The sequence below is a fragment of the Cyphomyrmex costatus genome, unplaced genomic scaffold, assembly GCF_001594065.2.
Source record: "Cyphomyrmex costatus isolate MS0001 unplaced genomic scaffold, Ccosl1.0 scaffold53, whole genome shotgun sequence".
Classification (NCBI taxonomy): Eukaryota; Metazoa; Arthropoda; class Insecta; order Hymenoptera; family Formicidae; genus Cyphomyrmex; species Cyphomyrmex costatus.
In genome coordinates this window covers 116,703-142,131 of record NW_017279524.1, presented here as the reverse complement: position 1 = coordinate 142,131, position 25,429 = coordinate 116,703, and the positions used below count along the sequence as shown (strand labels likewise).

Here is a 25,429-nt window from a genome sequence, read left to right as displayed (position 1 = left end):
TCTGTATTGGCCTCTTATTGCGGTAAAGTACAAAACGCTTGGGAACGAAACGAATCGCGGGATTGCAGCAGCACTGCAATTACCGCTATTTTCTTAAATTATTGGCGTGATGGAAGACGTTGCCGCAACGAGCGAGTCTATAATTCGAGGAAAAAAAGTCGCGACAGTACAATCTGCGTCTGGTTTATCATGGACAATTTTCTCCTAGTGCAGCAAAGGGGAATATAGATTCAAACGACTCTCGTAATGAGTACTTTGATATATAACGTCGCTCGAGGAATCGCACCCACGCGACACAGGTGACCTCCCATGCCCTGCACGTAGCGTATCCTTTACTGTCGTGGCCACGGAGTGGAGTAGCAGGGATGACGCGAGAAACAATTGGCAATCGTTTGGAAAAGTTCCAGAAGTTGAACATTGTGAATCTCAGTTACCTAAAGTGAGAACTGTTGTAAATCTTATCACGCGGGGGCGTGATCGACTGATCGTTATTTCAGAAAATCGTGTTGTCTCGTTTACATTTTACAATTGCGTACTCATATCTACGTGTGCGATCCACGAGTAGATTTTGAATTCTTTCTCCCGATTACACTGATTTATATTTTCTGTTTATTAATATTTGAATGATGATTCTTATGTATTTTTAGTTGCTAAAAGACAATATGAAGTAGAGAAAGTTTCACCACTCACAGATTTTAGTAGTAATTTTAAGAAATCAAGGGCTTTATTTTTGAAAAACTTGATATGTACTATTTACATTTTTCTTTTATTTTACAGAATAAGATACCTAAGAATTTTCATTAAAGTGTTGAGAAATAAAAACCAGTATAATTGTAAATTAGTATAATCTTTTTGATATTAAATGTTGCAATAATTTTTATTATTTTAATATATCATTTTTAAAATTGTACGTAAATGATAAAAAGACCTTTATACCATTATATTAATTTTCATACATTGTATAACAAAAATATTTAAATTTCCTATATATTTCACATTTTTCAAATTTGCATTGTTACTCTAAACGGAATTTTTGAAAATTAAAGAATGATAGAAGTTTTTTTTAAACGTACTCTTTTTTTTATTAAAAAGTCCTACAAAATGTAATTATTAATATGTTGAGAAACAATATTTGATCAAAAGTTGTTCATTGTATAAGTATATACTCCTTTATAATCGATTTTAGGTACGTTGGCTTATGGACTCTCGATTCGAATTCATCCGCGTTCCTAAAATACTCGTACCATGTATACAACAAATCTATCTTAGCGATTATGCTCGTCTTCATGATAACTCTATTCGCTGACATTTGCATAAGTTTTGACGATCTGTCAATCGTTACGGACGACGGATGCGTTTTTGCCGGGATCATCGTCGTGTTCTTCAAGGTGATACTCTTCCAAACTCGCCATGAAAAAATTAGACGATTGATCCGCAAAACTATCGGTAGTTGTGTCGAACTCTGCAAGTTTCCCAGTGAGTAAAATTGCGTTTGTGTCAATTAACATCTAAATGTGCGAGAACAATACAACACAAAAGAATCCGAGGAACTTCGAGTAATTTTAAACGAAATATTATCTCAGAATTTCGTACGTCGTATAATTTTATCGCCGACGATATTTATTTAAACACATGTGTGTATTGTCTGTAGTTCTTAACTCTGCACTACTTTTTAACGATTCATTACAAGAAGCATGGTTGTATGCAATGTTTAGATGTACATACATACGGATGTATTGTACGTGAGTGTCCACAATGTATCGAGCTCGGATCCGTGGGTTTGTTAAGCCCAAATGACTGTGCGGATCAGTCATCCCTGCGGGAATTTTGATTACGAAAAAGTTTTTAATTGCTTTTGCCATCTAATAAATCTCACTCGAAGGTTTTATAATTAAAATTCGTTCTATTTTCATTATGAGTTTCATCCAGATTATCATTATATCGTATTCATATGTTCCATTAATATGCGCAAAGATAATTGCTATTAAAGCTATCAACTTCGTTACTCTGTTTTGACTATACTACATATGTATGTCTGGAAGGTCTTACATAATTGTACTTAATTTAAGTTTAATTACATTTTTCTGTTGGTAAATAAATAACTTTTAGTCACTGCAATTTAAAATTAACGATATTATATAATAATTATTATCGCATCTACATAACATTTTTGATGATTATTTTTCATAGACAAATTTTCTAGATTATTAAATATATAATTTGTACATAAAATGTACGTAATTTAAAATATTACATAATACAATTTTCAAAATAATTAAAATTATGTAATATTACAAAATTATACTTATCTTAAAAAATTGCTACAACTTATACTCGTGAGATTCTGCCTTTATGGAAAAATACTATTAGACTCGTGAAAAAACGATTAGAAATAATTAGAAAGCTATTCAAATTTGATATTGTACACTATTCATTCCAATAGCTGTTTCACTCAATAGTATTTTTCCAATAATATTTTTTATAAGAGTGACGCTTTAATATTTTATCTCAATTTTTATTCTTCTCTCTTTGATCGTTTATAATAAAATAAAGATTAATAATATTTTATACATCCTTTAAAAATAAAAGCAAAGAATTTTTTAAACTCCAAAAGCAATTTGTGTTAAATATAATAATGTATATATAAATGTAGCATTCATACATTCCGCGAATTCACAAAGCGGGTCTCCTGGACGCACCACGTAAGTGATTAAACGTCTATTAAATTGTTGCAATCCCATGGAAGAATGAAATGTCATGTAAATGGCTTTAGTGTAAAGTCACACATAAATATATATATCCTCTGTTAAGCAAACACGCTGACAGTAAGGGCGTGTAATTATATATATTTTAATGAGATTGCACGTCGAAAGGACATTGCGAAAGGGCCATCGTAGCTTGTCAACTTCTCCGTTCGTTCAGGACAACTTGAAGAATCTTTCTTTGCCGGTTTCTGCCAGTCCTTCTCGCGATGTATCCACTTGACACGCGATTAAGGATCTACTCATTCACAGAGAATTACTCGGCGGTTTGCATAATCACACCTGATACACGCATTCGCGACACGTGACGTTTCTTTGAAACCGCATATCAAGTTTCACTAATTCTAATATCACGTTGCGTAAGATGCAAAATACACATCAGCGATATTGACACTGAAAACGATTGTACTTTTCCTTCGAATCGTCATCTCTTAGTTTGAAATGTTTTAAATGTCTTCTCGTAACTGCCATACACTATTGCATCGATATCCACATGAAAAGAACAGTTGTGCTAAAAAAAATTAGCTAGACATAGCTAGATATGAAAAGGATTTTGTTAGACTGTCAAACTGATTGCTGGAATGTCAAGAATTTTTTGCAGCTGTGTTGATTATATTGTAGTTTTCTATATACATACTTATTTTAATAATCTAAAATTATTTTCAGGTCTATGACTATTTAAAAAGCCTACGCATTATTATATAGAAAATTTGATCTCAGTGAATCGGTTTTCACATAACTTATACAGGAAACAAAAGCTGTCGCAGACATAAAGTTTAATAATAGACAGTTTTTCAACTATGTATCAAAGGATCACAAGTGCATGAGCATATAAGTATTACTTTCGATACACCATAGCTCAGAAACTATCCATTACTAAGTTTTATGTCTATCACATTTTTTGTTCATCATATAAACTGCACTGTAATGAAAACTAACTCATTTTACTGGGATTTAATTTTTCACATGAGATTAATGCGGAGTTCTTTTTAAATACTTCAGCAAAATTGATTTTTTTTCGTGCAAATTTTAATTATCCATTCAGTTGGCGTTGAAAACGAAATCTTGGACAAATACCTGCTGCTCTGCCGCATAGCCTTCTATGGATTTAGCGTCCTGGGCTTCTTCCTCGTGATCGCTCTGCTATTCATCGTGCCTGTGGAGAACGGAGAGCTCCCGGTGAGGGCCCAGTATCCCTTCGATACAACGGTGTATCCATGGCACGGGATCGGCTTCTTCGTCGAGGCCTGCACCGTCTCCATCGGCATAACCGCCATCATCATGATGGACAGTTTGCTCACCAATTTATGCACTCTATTTATCGTGCAGCTCGAGATTTTGAACGCACATTTTAAAAGCTGCGGCAGTAACGACTGCTACGACGCGACGCCAAATCGTGATGGTATCGATAAACAAGATTGTCCAAGCACCATCGATGAAAACTCTTGTTACGGGATTTCTACAACCGAGGCCAGCTGCGAAAAGGATAATTACGATCCGGACGCGATTCGTTGCGGCGGTTTCGCCGAGCGGTTCGGACGATCCATCCGTAATCATCAACGTCTGCTCGCCATAATAGACGACTTCAACAAGGTGTTCAGCGCCGGCATGTTCGTTCAGATGCTCTCGAGCACCTCGATGATTTGCCTAACTGGCTTCCAAGCAGCCTTGGTGAGTCGTGATAAGTCAAGGTACCAAGTTGCGGTGCAGATCGTGCTGATCGGAGCCTTGCTTTGTTTCGAGCAGGTCATAGGCCAGAGCTCCAACACCTTAAAGTTTGCGGTATACCTGATGGCGGCCCTTTCGCAGCTTTTCTATTTCTGTTGGCTAGGAAACGAAGTGAAATACCAGGTGCAATTATGTTCCGTAGCAACATTTGCTTTACTGTAATTTTTTCGTTACTAATTTGCCATATTTATACTTACACATACAACACGTTTTTTTCAAATATTAATAGTGCAATTCTCTAACTGTATATACCGTTCCCTTGCTTTAAAAGTGACAACATAAAAAAATGTGATTTTCGTGTTATTCTCATGAATAGATTAATATTATTAAACAGTACTCTATCAATCACCAAAAGTGCACTAACTCAATTTTATAAAAATCAACAAAATCGTCGCAACTCAAAAAGAATTTTTTAAGAAATGTGAAACGAAAATGACAAAACTGACATTTTTTTTTATCATGTTAAGAATATATTCCTTTTTTGCTGATATTATTTGATTAGACAATAATTTTCTCTTTCAGTTGAAAAATAGTTTCTTATCTTTTCTGAAAAATTTAATTTTTTTAATTGCGTCTTTTGAAGTAAGGGAACGAAGATCAAAATTTACTTCACGATGTCAAAAGTATTATACGAGATTTTTCAGTTTACTATCAACACTAATAATTATTATAACACTAATAAACCCATCAACAAAATCAACGAAAAACGAGAAACTTGATAAAAGTTACATTTTAATAAACTTGTAATCTCTTTGAAATTAACACACGATATGTAATTCATTCGGATTTGTAATATGTATATTTGAGGCAAACTTCCTCATCGCAGTGGATTTATATGAGCTCTTACAGAGCGCGTCGTTGACGCAAAGCCAATGGCTTTCGAAATGGAATGATGACATTTCCGCCAAGCCTGGACGTCTGCTAATACTGTCCATAATATTTTCAAGAAAAGCAATAAATCTGAAAGCAGGTGTGTTCTACGCTTTAACCATGGAGACGTTCACCGCGGTGAGTATATCTTCAAAAGTGCATCGATGATCGTATCCTCAGACCGGTTGAGTACCGCGTGATACTTCTGGTGTCGCATAGTGAAAAAAGTATCGAGTGAGATCATAGTAATTAAATGAAATTAAAGCCATCAGACAGGCACTTGAGGAGAAAGATTGAATATATAGAGACCGAAGCATTTCTCACAGTATTTTTCGCGCAATTCCGTGAACTTTCCAGAGAGATTTAACTCGGCAAGACATTAGCAAAAAATATGAATTGCATGAATTAGATGAGTCCCGTTTCACTGACAGATTAATAACTTTAAATGAATCGATTATTGTAAAAAGAGGATAAATTTGTTCGTCTTGTAAAGTCTAATTTTGTTCGAAAATAAATTTTTCTTTTAACTTCCCTTTAACCGTGAAATGGATAGGTACGCTTTCTATATAAAACAAGACACTTTTCCCAGGCTTCGAAGAGCCTAAAAAATTTAAGTAGATAGTGGAAAACGTAGAGAGTGTAGAGAGAGTGTAGAGAGGTCATGAATCCAGGACTCGCAAGAATCAGGATTTGAAAAAAAAATGGAATCCAGTATCTCGTCAGAATGTAAAAAGCTTTTCGATGGATTTTTGAATGATTAACGACTAAACAATCAGAAAAAATATTTCAATAGTCAGTGTTTTAACTTTTCAAAATTAATTTGTGTAAATTATTTCATGTTAATATAATATAAAAAAAAGAGATGATTATTGTTTAATATAATTTGAGATACATCAATCATGTAACGTAACATTTTTAATTTTTTCACCAACGTTGAACAAAATAAGCGTGAATCCAAATTTGAAAATTAAGTTTTTCATTTAATTGAGATTTAAACAAGATTTCAGGATTTAGAAATATTTAAAAAAAACTTTATTGAATGTGTCATATTTAAATTTCCAAAAGTACATTTGGTAATTTTATTTATTGGACTCTCTCTCTGGAACTGAAGTTAAACAGTTTTTATTAATACTGAAAAATTTGATAACTGCAGTAATTCGTCCCTTTATACCCGTCATCTATTCAAATATAGTGCAGCGTTTTTTCGCTGTTGCTTCATACATGTGGCAGTTTTATTTCTCTTCACCTGCGGCGAGTTGATACGCCGATAGTCGTAAACACATCGGAATAAAAGAATGGAACACCGGACGTTCTGAATGATACTCCATAAGAGTCCAGAAAGAACATGAAAAGCAAAACGCACCTCTGGCACGTGCAGAGAGGCGAAGCGTGTTCTCCGCCCATCCTTCGTGAACAACCGCGTATTAAATCGATGGTCGCGCGATTGTCTGATACAACAGAATGCCTAAAGACACTGTCAAAGTACGAAGTCGAAATGGTCAAGCACTGATTCGTGATCCGAAGATTTTCTCGCGTATACTCGTAGAAGTAATTTGAATTAGAGTGAGTAAACTCACGAAATAATTTGAAGTTGGTTATTTTAACTAATTATTACACAGATTTCTCGACTAAATTTTTGCTTAGAGCCGTTTCGACCAATTTTGATTAACTTTACAGCGGTTAGTCCAGTGGAATTGGTTAATCACATCTGTCGTTGACAAATGCAATAGGCTATCGTCAATATCGATTGAAATTAATCGGAGTAGTCAAAGCGGCCCTTAGCACAGTTTTTTTTTACGCACTCGCGTATTGCGTCATTTATCATTCGTGATTGAATCACAGAAGATCGATCGATAATTTCCTATAAACTCTCTTTTCGTAGATCCTGCGAGGCTCGTATTCCTTCTTCGCTCTGTTGAACACCATGCACTCGGAAGACGATCAGTGAATCCGACAACCCTTCGGCTCTAGTTATCGTAGAACAACGTCTGTGATTAAGTATTTCGTTGCGAAGCGTATTGGAGCAATGCGGTTGAAAACTAACAATAACATGTGCGTCAGCGATCCAGAACAAAATGCGTGCCATTATTGCTATGATGTTTGCATAAAGTGTATCGAGTATGCTGTTGAACTTTGCCGAATAAAATTGTTAGGGAGAGAATACAAGAGAGAATGGATATTTCGATGGAGATGTAACATATAAGAATTAGAAATAAAATTATTTATAAAAGTTATATACAATTACATTATAATTTAATTAGAGAATTATATGTACTTTTTAAAATCTTAAAACTAGAAATTTTATAAAAACTTATGGAAATAATTACAAGCATGAATCAATAACAGGAAAGAACGATTTTGTTAAAAAGTCTAAAAATTTAGCTAAATACAGATTTGAAAATAATTTTATTAAACCATAAAAAGAATTATATAGGAAACTCAAACATGATAAGCTAGATGTAGAACTGAAAATAGTTATTAAATCATCAAAATAATTATGTAGAAATCTCAAGCATAATAAACTACACAGGTCTGAAAATGATTTTATAAAAAGTTGAAATAATTATAGAGGAAATTCAAGTATGATAAACAATATTGCAGAAATGTTTATATTCTAGTTACCAGCTTGAATATCCTACATAATTATTTTCATAGTTTATTATAATAACGAAATAATTTTCAGATCTGTAGCTACATTTTCAGATACTTTAGTAAAACTGTTCTTTCCGTGTACAGTTTCATAGTTGAGCCAATGGCCGATTGGCTTATCGAGATCGTTATCGAGCTATGATAATTTCCAAATTTATAATAATACGATAAGTTATGAAGAAGCGGCAAAAAGTTTCTTTGCAAACTTGTTTACTGTCACTTGGAGCAGAGCGAATCGCCGAACGATTACGGAAATCACGTGATATCTTGATCCTCCGACCGGCTGGTCAGTACTAGAATCACCGTAAGATCGTGTCCGAGGAACAGGTTGGCAACTTTTATGATCATGAGTCCGCCAAAAACAGGATTTCTATTCCCGAGCCGGTTGCAACCAGACTGCAACGCCGACAACCTGGCTAACCAATTGCAATCATAACCGCCGCCGGCATCGGCGTAAAATATCTAGATCTCGATTAAGATATCGTACGCTACAATTCGGAGTATAGATCGATCATCAAGTGTATCCCACGCGCGTAAATAAACGCACAAGAAGGAAGCAATCGCAAGCATTTTTTCCACGTCGTTCGATTATCTCACGGATTATCGTAAGTATTATTGAGATGTTTTTTAAACGATACATATCTGTTATATATATCTTCCATCTTTATTCTCCGTAACAAACGGTTTAACACTAGAAGTACCAACGTTTCTTATTCACTAAAAAGTTTCAGTAAATAAATTTCTATGAAAATAAAAAAAATAAAGTAAAAAGATATTTCATTAATATAAAAAACATAATTATTGAAAAATAAAAGAATTTCAGAATCCTATCTTTATACAAAAAATATAAAATAACATTTATGTCGTTATTTCTTTAACTCTTCACACATTTTCTTTAGTATACAATTGATAACTGCATTTGTAATACTTTCTGTTTATTGTTTACATTAAGTATTAGTCTATATTGAATGTATTTGCAGATTATAGAAGTCAAATCAACATTTACTACTCGTTTTTTGTCTGAAATTATATCTTTATTTAAATATGTGTCTCTTTATTATTTGTATTCAATAAAGTTATTATTATTATTACTATTATTAATATTAGTCTAAAAAATAAAAATAGTCAATAATGGCAGGTTGGTACTTCTAGTATTAAACGAGTAAAACTGATAAATCTCTCTTTCGTTTAGAAAAGTGTATAAACTACACGAATTATGTACAAATACAACGACACATCTCGCTTTAACAGTCTAATTCGAGCGTTTTTTCTATATTCTTGATAATGATACATTGCGACGAGGTCACAGCCTTTAAAGTCCTTGCAATTGGACACGCGGATTTCACATAATTCACGCCACATTTATCGGTCACGCGATCGCGAAGAAAAAAATCGACAGTGATATTGGCTTTCCTATCGCGATCCGTTAGCCAATTTATCTCGTTGCATTTCCCAAAGTAGACTTTATATTTTCAATCGTCCATCAATCGAGTGCTTCGCAAATGAACATCGTAAAGTATTAAGCGGCAATAGGATAGTTCGCCGGATTAAAAGTGCATAATCGCACGTACGAGATGGTCGATGAACGCTTCCCGTGCGATATTAGAGATTCTTAATTAACTTCATTAAATCAACTCGTACTCGGCGCGCGCATGTAATTAATCGTAGAGTGTGATGGGCTTAATTGAGTATTTGTGGTAGCCGATCGTAGCGTCATTCATGCGACTTACCGATAAATATCGGTGATGAATAACTTAAAGAAATCGTGCAGAGATCCTCAAAGATACAACCGCCTTATTCTCAGCTTGCAAATAAAACGCATGCAGACGATATCGGATGAAAAGATCGGCACGACGACAATCCCGAAGCGCGAGGTTGGCGAAACCCCGAAAATCCTGTTTCCATTTTTACGATCTCACAAAACACGCTGTTTCAGGTTGTAATTTACCTCCCAGAGAGTACCAGATATTTATTTGAAAATTTATACCCCTATATATTCCATAGATTTATATTTAATCCTTTTGTTGATAATTTTTTTTTTCATCTTTTCACTATCGTGTTTCCCACACGGAAAAAACTATTTTTCTGAAGTCATTAATTCTTAAATTGTAAGCAGAATTCTAAGGCTCGTAACATATTCTTATAAGCCTTATTAGAACTTTGAAGTGCTTATACCTTTATACATTATCTTCACAGACAACAAGATTTACAAGAAATCGTAATCTTACGGATACATACACATAGAATTAGAATATTAGTCATAAGTTCTTACAAGTTTCACGAGAACAAGTTATGAGTCTTACGATTCTGCTTAGAATTGACCCATAATTTAGCTAGATACAGATCTGAAAATTATTTTGTTGGATCAAAATGGTTGCATAGAAATTCTAAAGATAATTAGTGATAAATCGTTTATCGTAATGAGGAATACTACAAAAAGTTTTGAAATTCTAACCAATTTGAATCTATATTATATTTTGATGGTCCAACCAAAATTGTTTTAGATCTATATTCAGCTAAATTTATAGATGATAAATATAAAAGTGAAAATAACATAAGTCTGTGTAAAACTGTTCTTTGCTGTCCGAAGGATGGAATTTTTGAAGCGTTACAGCGTTATTTGAACAAAGTATATAAGTTTTTACTGTTTAAAATTTGATATAAGTGTTTATGTATGTATGTGTGTTTATCTATACAATTGACAGAAGTTGTGATTGTAAGTTTATCGTAAATTATTTGTATACAGTTATACGGATTAAGGTATAAGATTCATATACGTATCTTTCGAAACCAAACTAGAATCTTAAGATAAACACATGATTGCTTTGCTACAGCCAAGCGTTGTAGCTAGTTGTAAATATTCTAACTGTATGCAATTTCCTATACCATTTGCAACTTGCTATATCTCGCACACTCGTTTGCGGTATCCTTTACGCCTCGATCTCATGAACTTGTCTCCGAGCTATCCCTATTTATTAATCCTGTAGCAACACAGTGTATTACTAAAAATCCAGGTACGGAAACCCAACCTACTTTTATCGCGCTCGATATCTTCTCGCGGCAGCAAATGGCAAATTAAGTACGACCAGCGGCGATTCCGACAAGAGCAATTAACGAACTTTATTATCTGCTTTTAATCGGGCGGAGTTTCGCGAGAGCTCTCATGGTTTCGTCTATTTCAACGAGAAAATAGCCCACGTGGAGCGATTATCGTGCAAAGAAAAGAGAAGACCTGCGGTGTCCCGGAGAAAAACTGGTTGCAATGCATTTTCTCGATGCGCCTGAAACGCCGCGATGCATAACGTTTTCGAGATCAGAAGTCAATCAGCATGTGGATTTACTAGCGTCTTCCGTTTTACGGGCATTTGTTATGACATTTTCATGTAGTGCATCGCGTAATTATAGCTCTTCATTCATATAAGCAGAATTCATTGCCACGGTGCGAACAGCCTCTTGTATCACGTCATGTATAATTGAAATTTTTTTTCAATCCTTGTATACTCAGAGCCGGTATTATCGTTGCTGCACGCTTATACAAATAATAAATTGATAAATTATTAACACATTTTTTGTAATTAGTTTTTATATAAAATACTACCTTGCATATTAAGAGAAAAGTGTTTGGTATTTTTGACCATAATTGTATGGTAAAATAATTATGATGAAAAGCTTCGTTCTGTAGATATTACTGCTATAATGTTATTAATAATAATTATTATATTTATAGTCCTATTAAAAAATATATGCTGACATCAAAAATGACTATAAATTATAGTTAAATTATGGTAATTGTAAGTATTTTTTTGTTAATATAGAGAATAATATAAGACATAATATTTATGTTTTTTTATCTGCAGTCTCTATTTCTTTCTATGTCCGTATCTTATTAGGAATTAAAATTGATTTAACATGACCAATCAAAGCAGAGTTTACTAAACTTGATACTAGTTTTCTCTTTCTTTTGATTAATTAAATTCAATCTCTATCTCTAATTTGATTATTATCTCTATTTTGATGATTTATTATATATTTAAATGACATTTGTATGATAGTTGAGAGTATAAGATAAGATATATAGTAAAATTGCATTTATTTTTATGTCCGTAATTTTAATTTTGTTATTAACATCTTGCAGACATCTCATATTTTTTGGACAAATTTTTCGGGATCTAATAGTAACATCGCGTATTCATTGTTGAAATTTACGTAGACACAGATGTTGGAATTCATTGCAACCGCGTGAAGTTTATTATGCGAAAACACGAAAGGTGCAAGCTGTACAACGTCGGTCAATTAACTTGAAACGATGACGTTGATATATTGGCGCGAACGTCTGCCAAGTTGTTTGCACATCGCTATATGTTCAATATGAATATTCTGCTTAACATTTTCGTGCCACTGTGTAATTAAAATATAAATTGACAGCGCGAAAATGCAACTCATTTTCTTTATTATTTATCGGCAAATATCAATACTACAATTATAAAATATATAGATTTTGATTAAATGATTAGTTCGTGTCAATAAATGACGTCGATGAATGAAGGAAAATATACAGATTCGAAAGCGAAGGAAAGCAAGCTGTTTTACATCTGGACGTCAAAACATGTTAACTATGATTTATGAAGTATGAAGCCCATGTGGTACTCTGAATTAGTCTTAAATTGTAACATTACGTGTTAAATTAAATTAAATGTTGATTTTAATAATTATATCTGTGCTCACAAACATATTAATTTCAAAGAATTGGATAGTACAAGTAGGTCAATAATTGAGTTAAATTACTACAAATTACAAAATATTTTAAAAAAGCTTTAACGATTTTCAAATCGCTTTCTCTCTGATGACGTATTCGTTTATATTGCAATATCTCTTTGTAATCTTTTTAAATTAAACATTTTGTCAAAGCAGTCTCAAGTTAAAGTTCGTTAAAAATTTGTTATTAAGTAGTAAACTTAATTCCGCGGTTTTTTTTGCTTAAAAAAACTCATTTATCTCGATATCAAAAGCAAAAAATACGTCAATCAAAGTATTTGTCCTCGCTAACTATACATTTTTCCCATCTTTCGGGCAATAAGTGGATTCCGCGACGATTGGTATTTTGAAGCAATCCATTCGTCGATCCATTTTCGCACATCCTCGTAATTTCTGAAGTGTGTATCCACCAAGCTGCATCAATCGGAACAAGTAATAGTCTGAAGGAGCTAAGTCTGATGAATACGCTGGGTGCGGGAAAACTTCCACTCGAGCTGCATCAGTGTTTTCTTGACGGCTTTTGTAGTCGAGCGTTGTCGTGCTAAAATATAACTTTGCGTCGATTGCTGGCTACTGTTGGCCTTTTCTCCAACAATGCTTCATTCAGACAATTTAATTGTAATTTATATCGATCTCCCGTGATACTTTTGGTTTGAGTAGCTTGTAATAAACGACACCTTGCATATATCCCACCAAATGCAGAGCATTGCTTTGTGGCCATAGATATTTCGTTTTGGTGTAGATGTTGATTGTTGACCGGGTCCACCCATGACCTTTTGTGTTTGAGATTGTCAAAATATATCCACTTTTCATCGCCAGTCACAATACGTCACAAAGAAACTCTTCTTTTTCTATCTAGCGAGCAGAGAAATAGAGATGTTTAAGCGATTCGGCATTTTCGGTTAAGTCGTGTGATACCTATTTTCCTTCCTTTGGAATCTTTCCCATTGCATGCAGACATTGGAAACAGCTATCGTTATATATATTTTTGTACAATATATACACCTAATTATTATTACTAACATTATAGCAGTAATATTAACATTGCATATAAAATAATTATGATTAGAAGTTCTATTTTTAAATGGTTATTACATGAGGCCTACAAGAGAAATCATAGCGGTCGTAAGATCTTAAATCGTAAAAAATTATCCAATCACAATCGAATATCAGAAGAATAATCGACTTCGATTGGTCAATTTTCTACAACTTAAGACATGCAGCTACGATTTCTATTGTAGACTTCATATTACTGTTAAATTATTAGTACTAATAATTAATGATTAAATTTAAAGATCTATATATATGGTACTAAAAATATATAGCTGGTCCTAAAAATAATAATAATTTATAGTCACAAATATCAAACACTTTTCTCTCAATGTAGGTACAGTTCAGGTTTCGTGCGATCGCGTAGGTGGGGACATATTACGTGACGAACGTAACACCGGCGGTTTTCCGTCAATCACCGCGTGACACCTTGACATTGCGAGAGTGGCGTACAAGGTAGGCGCGCGCCTTCAACAAAGTCAAGCCAGTCACGCATAAACGGTCCATCTCATCTCGCACAAGAAGAAACGGCGGGGAGAAGAGCGCAAGTCAAGGCGAGATGTGTCGTTCCTCGTCGCAACACCCGCCGCGTTTGCTTCCTAGACAGATGGTCGCTTCGCCACATGTTACCTAACTGTAGCCTGTCTTTAAGTACCATTTCTCCCGGTGGTATCGAATACCTCTCGCCGAGTATCATTGTGTAGCATCCTCCGGCCAACGTTGCATGATTCCCGTGCGCTACGTTCGTGTCAAGTGGCATTCTAATACGTGGAAAATGCGATCGTTCGAAACTGTTTCCGGTATATCTTCAGATGTATGAAATGATATTCACACACAGAAAACTAGCTCGATTTTACTGAAGAATCTATGAATTCAACTAAATCCCCATCGGCAGATACACAATTTTTAAACATATTTTTAATATCTATTAAATAAATATTAAAAATATATTTTAAAGACGTGTGTGTTAATTGATAAATTTGAAATTAATTTAATTGCAGCAAGAAAATAATTATAGGAAACTCTCAAACAGGATGAGCAATATCGCAAAAAAATTGATATTCGAATCACCAATTAAAGCAACCAATTATAGCGTTCTATATAATTATTTTGATAGTCAAACAAAATTACATATTTTTAGATCTGTGTCTCTAAATTTTTAGGTACTTCGTTAAAATCGTTCTTTTGATGTATTTATGTTTTATTTTAAATAAATCAATATAATTTTAGTAGTATATCCATTTTAAATACTAAAAAATATTTATTACACATAATATTTTTTATTTCTAAATAATATTTGTCAATAACGTAAAAAATCTATGTTTAGACTCTTAAAAAGAAACTTCTAAAAAAATGTACGTCAATTACATTCTTCTCAATCAAAAACAGATACAAAATATGTATTTAAGAATATGTTCCTATATATAGAAATTATAAGTAATTATTTTATTGATCATGTAAAAAAAAAAAATATAAATCTAATACGCATAATAATTATTTTCTAAAACATTAATTATTTCGAGCATTATTGTAATTTGACTATATTTATTTTACAGATCAATGTCACGTTACAACTTTATTGCTGCGCTCTTTGGTGAGTGCTGCACTATTTTAATTTCAGGTAAGTCATTATGGATTTATGAAAATATAAATAAATGTCCAATAACTGGTCTGCCAATTTCTGCTTCGGAGCCAAAACGCAAAGCTATCAACGTAAAAAGAATTAATGTGAATAGAATTTTGAAGATTATAAAGTGTTGGCACGCATCTGAGCGACACTTATTAGCACTTTGCAGTCCTCGAGATCTTACATTGAATTTTTTTGTTGATGGCTTTGCAATTTGGCTGTCCGGAGCTGAAATTGGACAGATCTGATCTTTAATTTGAATTCATATTGAATAATTAACTTAATCATATGATAAATGAATATCAATTGATTAGGCAAACTTGTGAGTATAAAAGAATAATAAAAAATATCTATTTTATATTCTCCAAATTATTTAAAGTAGAATCTTACATATAAAGAATGAAAATTAACCATCCTGAAAAAGAATGGCTCGTGCCAATCTCTCTTTAGTGTGAGATTTATTCTAAAGGTTTTAGAAAGTAAATGAACTCAGTTCAGAATATATAATAAGTTCAGTAAAACAATTAATTAGGTTTGGGTTAAAGAACGAAATCGTGTACGAGTAAATACAAGAAATATATTCTGGAATAGAATTTCTCGCGGATACGAATTTATCAATTCAATAATCTAACATCGTTTCACGCGATGAAGTCTCTATATTTTATACTTTCTACGAGTCTATCGTATTTTCTCATTCAATATACACATTACACGCATTCGTCTCAGTTATTAAAACAAGTATGTGCGTTTTACGATTTGTTTAAAGTCACTTCAATATCAAGAAGTCGCGCGGCACTTTCACATTTCCGCGCATATATTAACGAAGTATCCATGTATATGAGAGAGATGTATAAGCTTCGGAATGACAAAACGATCGATATCACTACAAACGTCTCACTGCTTGTCTTTGCACGTTAATTTCGTGCGATAATTAGTGTTGCGGCAAACGTGCCCAGCGCCAACTGCAATAACGGAATCCCGTGAAGCGCGACGTCATAGTCGAAATTTTAATAACGGTTAATGACAATTACCGGAGGAAAGACACCGCCGGCACAAATTAAAACCTCGCGTGCGTGTACGCACGGGTGGGCAATTTTTCACTTATCTCGTACATTTCATCTAACTGAGACATAAATCCGACCTCGGACCGCCGGATATTCGTACTGCCGCGTTCCTTTAAGTGGTTCACTCGAGAAATACAGTCGGTATACTCCCTTTTTTTATGTATCTCGTAGGCCGGCTACATCCTTCTTCATTCGCCTCTGCGCTTCCGTCGTGTCCTGTGCGTGATTTGCACGCGCAATTCCGCAAATGTAATCCCCGAAAACATCTCGCGGAACAGCGTGCCGTAATTTCGGACCGCGTGTTCCGTTGAAAAAGAACCTTACAATACGCGAGGTGTACAATAATTAGACTATCGACGCGACTAACACGGGTAGTTAGCACGTAATATAACGCAACGCCGAACGAGTCGCGATAATATCATCTCGCGAAGTGGAGATTTAATGAAGATACAACAGGGAGGCGGACAAGTGGAGGAGATTAACCAGCGACGCGTAATGAATTTTCGGCGACGGTAAACGCGCGCATCCTCCTTCCGCTGCTCTGGCCGAGACGGTCGTCCGTCTCTCCAATCATGTTTCGAAAATGAACCGCGCGAGGTGGGAACCGAAGGAAGGGCGGAAAAGAGTAACGGGTGAATAAAAGAGGAGAAAAGATGAAATTAAACAAAAAATAACACGAGAGCAAGATCGCATCGCGTTAACTCGCGTCAACTTGCATTTTCGTGCAAGACGGTGACAAATCGCCGTGTCTTGGCGTTATGAGATGTGACGCGAAGGGAAAAAGAATATAAAAAGAGGAGGAGCATCTCGGCCGCGATCACCGATGTGGGACACAAATTTGCACTTTCTCGATGTGGAAGAAAAAAAATAAAAATCTGTGAGATTCGCGCACGCACGGTGGATTCGTTACATTGTGCATAAATCTCGTAGATTATATTCGGGATTTATGTATGGCTGTCCCTCTGCTTCTTACGTGCTCTTCCTCCGATCTTTGAACCTCGGCTTCTTTTAACCGCGTCTGCGAACGTAAGTCTTCGTGTCATAGTAGCATCTTTAAATGACTCGCGACGTCCATTAATTTATAAAACACACGCTAGGTGTTAATGTCAGTATATTTGTCATGAGTTATTAAATCGAAGATTAAAAGCACACACATAAAAACATAATATAATTATTGAACAGTTAATCATGCAAGTCGATGCTTCTAAAAGTTAAAAAAAAGTTATTGTAATGAAAAAAAATTAAGGTAGCAACTAAAGATGACAACTAAAGTTTTATATCGTTCCTTTAAAAAATGACATAATTACAAAAAAACTTTTCAGAATAGGAGAAGACAAACTATTTTTTAACTTAACAAAAAATTGTTGACTAATTAAATAATAATCGTGTGGAAAAAAGAAAATATATACTCTTAGAAACATAATCAAATATTATTTTTATTAATTTTATTTCACAACCTTTAAAAAAATTATCCTTTTCAAATTATGATGATTTTAATATATTCTACAAAATTATAAATCGAGAATAATTCATCAAAAATAATTCGAAATATCATCAACAATGTATATTCATCCTGCTGAACTAAAATAATTAAATTCAAAATAAAACAATTCCTTTTTTCGAAACTTTATTAAAATTGTCTTAAACCCCATTTTTTATCTACAAAAACTTAGAGTTAATTTACTTTTGATAATTGATATAATAATCTTTACTTAACTTATTCATGGTAACAACTCAAAAATCATATTTTTTTAGTTGTGTTTTTTCCAAATAAGGGAAGGATATGTAGAATTAATGTATATAATTGAATATAAAACTGTTTTATAACTGCAATAACAGTATATTCAATTATGTACATTAAAATTCTAAGATGAAACATCTATAGTTGTCAGAATATCTTTTTCTTCGAATGTTTTCTTGAATTCAAAATATTTTGAATATCTACGCTTTAAATCTAATTCTTATCGAGACATTGATCGCTCTCGAATAACTTTCTTACATTTATTATCATTTATTAGTATATCATGTGTTATTATGACATATATCATTATACCTCATTTATTACACCACATTATTACTACTTCTTTTTTTTAAGTTACGCCTACCTTTTTAATTTCTTTGGCGATATCCTTCAGTTTGTCGCAGCCTGTTTCTTACGCCCACTGATCCACTAGTTGGTCGAGGTTGATCAGAAACAACCGGTGCAACCGTGACTAAACGTCACTTTGCTAGGAGACTCGCAACGGCGTTTGAGAACCTGATATTTCTCGCACGGAGCCCCACAAATTAAGATACGCTGCGCGTCGTCGCAGCACACGCTCAACGGAGTTGGACCGTTACCTCTCTTGGAAAGCCCGCCCACTAAAGATACGTTCAACCGCGGCAATGAGCATAAATCTTGGTCGCGACCGATATCGTTGGTTCTGTTTCTTTTCTTTTCTTTCAATTCGCGCTTCCTTTCGGCCTCTATCCGCGTACAGTGGAGCAACCTTCGGTTCAAGTACGCGTGGAATTTGGGCAATAAGCACAGCGAAATTTGTACAACATTTCGTACATCCCGCTAACTATACGCGAAATCAGTTTTGGCCGAAAGGGATAAGCCCCACGGAAATAAACGACATAGTATAACCGTTTATGCGGTTTGTCGGGAATATAGGCGTTGTCAGAAGAGCATTCGCGAAAAAGAGGAGCGCGATTACCCATTAATTATCTTCCGGGTGGCCGAGAGGCCAATATTCACTCTCTCTCTACCGGCGAGAGCACCGGCCACCAACCATCTGCATAGCCGGTTGAACGAATGAAAATCGTACCTCTAATTGCACGCCGGGTGGGCCGAACCGATCGTATACCCCGAATATTGACGCTTTTGCCTCATCTGCCAATGAATCTCTGCTCATGAAATTTGATTTTATGTCAATATTCATAAGCGCGCGGTTGCAATTGGAAGGATCGGAGACGTTGTTAAAACGCCCATGAAATTATTGGGGGGTACGTTGTAATTACTTTGAAATCTTAGTGCAACGCCGAGAATCTCGTAAATGACGTGTCGCGGCGACACGTCCGTGGGTGGGCCTAATTCGAGGGTCCTTCGACAAATTTTTCGTAGAATTTACGTAGACTAGAAATCTTTTAATAAGAACTTGGTCATGAGAAAGCCATTTTTAATGATCCACCAAGTTTTAACAATTCCTAAGAAAGAAAGAGAGAAAGAGAGAGAAATAGGAGGGGGGAGAAACACAAGAAAAAAATAGAACAAAATGAGAAAAACAAAGGAATAAAAATATATGTTCTTCTCTCTCGATTTAAAACTACCATCTCTACTGAATCTCTAATGTGTGTGCGGGTTAAAGAATCTTTCTTCGTAAATTTGAAAAATTAATTTTTATATAATAATTTTATATATATAATTATATACATATGTATATAATAGTTTATTTACAGGCTAAAAGAATAAAATAATATCAACTGTATCGAAATTGTTTCGTTATATTCATTACGACTGCATTTCGTTATATTTGTTACGACTGCAGTTAGCGTGAGATTACACTATCATTACGGTGTGATTGCATTTTATTAACGTGCCAAACTACTTTTTTCGTTCGAGAAATTTCGACGGATGACTTAAAATTATGGAACGTTACCGTTTCGAAATATTAAAAGTTACAGTTTCGTCTTTTATGCGTGCCGGCATTTTAAGGCTTTCGATCCGTCGACATTTATTCAGAGTATTACGCGAAACAGCGAGATTATCAATAATTTAGGTGCACTTATAAGCCTTGTTATAAGGTAAGACATTTTACAAGCGATACTTTTTTCACCTGTATGAAGTTGGCCCCTCACAACTTTTGAAATAATTAACTTTCTATAGCTCATTTAATTGCTCATCGTTTATAAATATATATACAATATATACGCATTTCGAAGTATACATAGAAAATATAAGAAACTATAAAAGTAACTATTAAATTATAGTTATTATTACAAAAAATATTATTAAATTAATAAGTTACAATAGATTACTATAGATAGAAAAAAAAGGAACTAAGTTCGAGTTACTGAAAAAAGTAATTTTAATTGTAATTTCGTTATAAGTAATAAGTTATTTTCCAATCCTGATTTCAATCTTTACTGATAGTTTCTCTCTAGTAGGTTGAAAATTACTAACTTTATTGTCACTTATTCTTTGATTATTTCCAGTACAATGAAATTTTCAATTAAAACTCAAGTTTCGATAGTTTAATTTATAGACGTGAAACTTAATTTAAACTTCCAAGAATATTTCGTTTCGTTCTATAAATCGAATAAATTGTTCATAAAATCACGTTCTGGTCAGTCAGTTATTTCATTATTCGTCATTATTCAATCCAATTGCGACGGTCTTTAACGAGCCGCGATGAAAACTGGGTTCGACTACGTGCACCAGTAAACATGTAGTCGTCCGTAAAAGACGACGCCACTGATCGTGAAAATCATAAACACGTTAATCGTGTTGACTTCTTAGCTAGTCGCGCTGTCGACAAGGTGATGCGAGTCGTGCGAAAGTTGACCTCCTTACGGGTGTCCTCAAAACAATATAGCTATGCATATTTTACTTCGATTTAGAATTCGTAATTTGCTGAATCGATTACATTATCTCTAAAAATATGGAATTTTAGAAATAATTCTTCAAAATTAAAGGAATAATAATGACGCCCGTTTTATCAATGTAGATTAAATACAATCTTTGTCCAATCTATTGTCTATTCTTTTGTTAATTTTTATGGCTCGCAATGTAGTTTAATTTTAATCTTGATTCAACTAATTTTCATTTTTTTCTAAGAATTATCGATATTAAATTTAATCTACATTAGTAAAAATGGGTATCAAAACTAGAAAAAGATGAAGAGTTGATTGAACCGAGATTAGAGTTAGGGCGGAAACACAAAATCTTGCATAATACATAACATATAAGAAAATTAACTAATGAAGTTCCTTCACTTCCTTTCACGAAATAAAGGACTCTCGTTGATTTTCTCGTATATCTTATGCGTTATGCAGTGTGCAAAAATCTGTACTTCTTTTTTTCAATTAACCACCATTGATGGAAACAAGCGTGATCAATTTAACGTCAGGTTTGGCCCTTCGACTTGATGCACCGATTAGGAAGTGCTTCCTCTTCCTCGCGCCAATGCCGTGCCGGGGAACGATCGCATCGTTGCCAGTCTAGGAGAGGAAGAAAAAGAGAGCCAACTGTGTGCAATAGCTAGAAGGCTCGTAGCACAAGAGAGGCGCGACGAGGGAAGGCCTCTTCATCTCCTCCGCGACGCACGGCGCGAGAACGCGCGGATGAGCGAAGAGAAGGAGCGGTGCGAGTGAGAGACGGTGAAACGTTAGAAGAGCAACAGAGATGCTCTCACCGCAAGGACGATGACGGAGCGGCGAAGCGCCGCCGTGCTCGTGTCGTAGGCTCGACTTGTGTGCTCGCAGCCACAAACTACCCGACCACCACGCAGCACGGATCCACCACGAAACCTTACCACAGTGGTCTCTCCTCGCGTTGCTCACCCCGCTGTGCGACGCTGATACCGGTCCCTTTCGTCCTTGCTGGTTCCCTACGAGACCTTTATGAAGACCGCTTGAAATTCGTGGTTTAAAAAACGGATCGTTGAAACGAGCGGACGAAAGAGATCCCGGAAGGATGGATAATCACACAACGAAAGTATAATTTTTTTTAAACTCTGTCTCTCATGCCACCGCTAATGGTACCGTTGGAGTATGAAGAGGAAATCTCTTAAGAGGGTTCGTCTGGAAACGTTGACATTGAGCTCGCTGTGACATTGCGTGACGGATTGGATAAAATAGCAAATAGAAGAGGTCGAGTATAGAGCGATGCTTTATTGGAGATTACTGTCATATTGCATTATTGCCGATATCATCCCTTCTAGCGAGAGAAGAAAATGAGCAAAAGGAGAGGCCACGTACGATCGCCATATTTAAATCTTTCCGACAAGAAATATAAGAGACAATATATTCGCAAGATAATCAGTTTTTCATGGATGAGAAAGGATTTTAGACATTTTACTATGATCTAACGTATTAAAATTTGACATCTTGAACTATTTAAATTTAGACAAACAAAGACAGAAGAAGAGAAAGGCAAGTGGCACCGCAACATTGGTCCATTTTCAATATAGGATTCACACTTATAGATTCATAATTGACTCTTCAATTACGTCAATCAAACGTAACTACGTTTTATGTGAAGAACGCGCAGGTCCCGCAGATATTTTCTTATTGAAAAGTGCAAGGTGCGATCGAGTTTTCACTTTTGAAATTCGAAAACTTCAATGTGGACATTGAGACAAGTACTTGAAAATATCGTGAATCTCGCGATGTGAAATAGTTTTTCTAATATTACGTTTTGAGGTATCGTTAATTGACTTGTTGAATTTAATAATAAAACCACATATAAATAAAACGGGGAACAGTGAATTAAATTCTAAAATTAACCGACGTCTGTGGCGCAATTGTTAAAATGCGCATCTTGAAGAAAATTGTTTGCATGTATTATCGTTCCTGATAAACGTCATTCGTGTGCTGCAAGGCTCATTGATCTAACTGCAGTGGTGAAGATCACCGATGAAAGTAATCGCCTACCGAAAGTTATTGGCCTACCGTATTGAGCTGACATTTAACAGGTTAGTGAGCATTATCTTTTTTCCAAGACAATTGATATTTTAGTTGATTTCAATGATAAAGCCATCTGCTTCTTGTCAAATAAGTGTGTGCAATCAGTCTCCTTTCTTGTCGGAAAACATTAAATTAGAGAACATTCTTCATTATTCTATTGAGTTTATGTATTGTAGATTGTGGTGATGATTTATACAACAATATTACAATTATCGTAATATTTAAAGAAATGATAAATTGAAAAGTTGTTTCTTTTACCCAATTGTTTCTGTCATTATTTCACGATTGCGTGTCATTAAAGTACATACAAGAGCCACTTTTACTTGACAAGTTGTCAATGATAATTGAGATTTACCATCATGCAATGTACTCTTTCAAAAATTGGATCGACCGTATCCAATTATGATACCGTTATCAATAATTTTTTTAATATTACGGGCTTATTATTCTACATCAATCGGCGAATTTTCGCATTTTTTGTTTACGTGACACATTATCAATTCCGGTTGGTGTCCCGGTTCAAGATTGAAACGTGCAAATAATATTTTTTTATCTCATTACTTTTTCAAACATGTGTGTAACAAAGATTTTCAAACGCATTCAAAATTAATGAATAATACATACGTTTCGATCACAGTAAAAAATAAATTACTATATATATTAAGATAATTAAAAATAAGAACAATAATGGCTTGAATTAAAACAACATGTATTAATAAGCCAAATGAATGATCAAAATTAGCTGTTAAATTAATAAAACGCATGTATGTTTAATGACTTTAAGCGAAATATTTTGATTCAAGCCCTCATCAATTACTAAAAACAAGTGCCTAATTAATTAAATACGAAGTAAAAAATAGAAGTTTTGAAATAAGCCATAGTATCGTGGTAACACAACATATAGTGTTGGATAATAAGTTACATATGTATGTCAAATGTATCTAAATTACATGTCAATAGAAAAAAAGCGCTGATGTCAAAAAATATAAGATAAGTTTATAATTGATTCTTCATCTCTTTTACGAGAACTAATCAAAGTTTGATGTTATAAAAGTATGAGATTGACAGCAAGGAGGATACAGTTTTTGTGAATGTAACTGCGCATTTCCGATCTCTTTTTATATAAAAACTAAATTTATTACATGTCAATTCTAACCAAACTCGTAAGGCTCGTAACTTGTCCTCGTAAGATTTGTAAGAACTTAAGACTAGAATTGTAATTCGACGCGTAAATACTTACAATTTCTCGTAAATCTTACGGCTAGCAAGAAGTTGTCTATAAAAACTTTACGTAAAGTTATAAGCATTACAATTTGTAATTTTACGATTTAACGATACGTTTGCTTAGAATTGATCTATTAGTATCTTATCTTACAAATTATTACAGAAGTAAATTTTTCACGTGTAATGTAGAACAGAATAATACGGATAATAACAGGATAAAAAGTAGTAAGAAATGAAACATACGTCTTTTTTGTATGATATCTAATGACTGGAATTGAACCGATTCCGATAGCGAGAAATGAAATGTGTCTGTCGTATGACTTTTAATAACTGGAATTGGTCCGATCATTAGAAGTCGTACGAGAAAGACATGTTTCATTTCTTATTATATTTTACGGCATTATCCTGTTCTAAATTACACATACGTTTTTATTTATGTATGGAAAATTTGCTTTTATAATATTTTATGATGAGCTACTCAATTAGTTTATTACTTAAAAATGGCCTGGGAATACATACGTAGTTATATTGATAAAAATCAATAATCTCATATATAATAACAACCTTACATTTTTACAACATCGGACTTAATTAGTTCTCGCAAAGGAAACGAAGACTCAATTATAAACTTATCTTATATTTTGACATCAGTATACTTTTTATATGGCAATACATACTTTTAAATTAAACCACATTGACATGTGTAATCTATCATCCGACACCCAAAACTATACATTGCCTGTTTGCTCCGATACTATTCGCCTATTTAAAAACTTGTCTTCTGTCTTTTAATTTGATTGTATTCGATTAGATAGGATTTTGTTAAGTCAAAATATTCCGCTTAAATTATACATATATATATGTCATTAAATATATACGTTTTATTAATTTAACAATTAGTTTTGCTTGTTTATTCTGGCTTATTAACCTTCATATTAAGAAAGCTATTCAAACTATTTCATTATGTAAATTAGGCAAAGATATCTTTTTTAAAAGAATTATACATTGTACCTATAATAATATGTATATAT

The 25,429-nt window shown here is 34.0% G+C and overlaps 1 protein-coding gene across 1 annotated transcript in view; it reads left to right on the top strand.

The window, feature by feature from the left end:
- The first annotated feature begins 365 nt into the window (after nucleotides 1–365).
- Nucleotides 366–25,429, top strand: part of sha (shavenoid) — a 132,153-nt gene continuing 107,089 nt past the window's right edge. Inside the window, exons 1-4 of the mRNA XM_018546242.1 lie at nucleotides 366–439; nucleotides 1,160–1,476; nucleotides 3,808–4,129; nucleotides 4,220–4,433. Coding sequence (XP_018401744.1) covers nucleotides 366–439; nucleotides 1,160–1,476; nucleotides 3,808–4,129; nucleotides 4,220–4,433 — 927 coding nt within the window. The remainder of the gene's footprint in view (nucleotides 440–1,159; nucleotides 1,477–3,807; nucleotides 4,130–4,219; nucleotides 4,434–25,429) is intronic.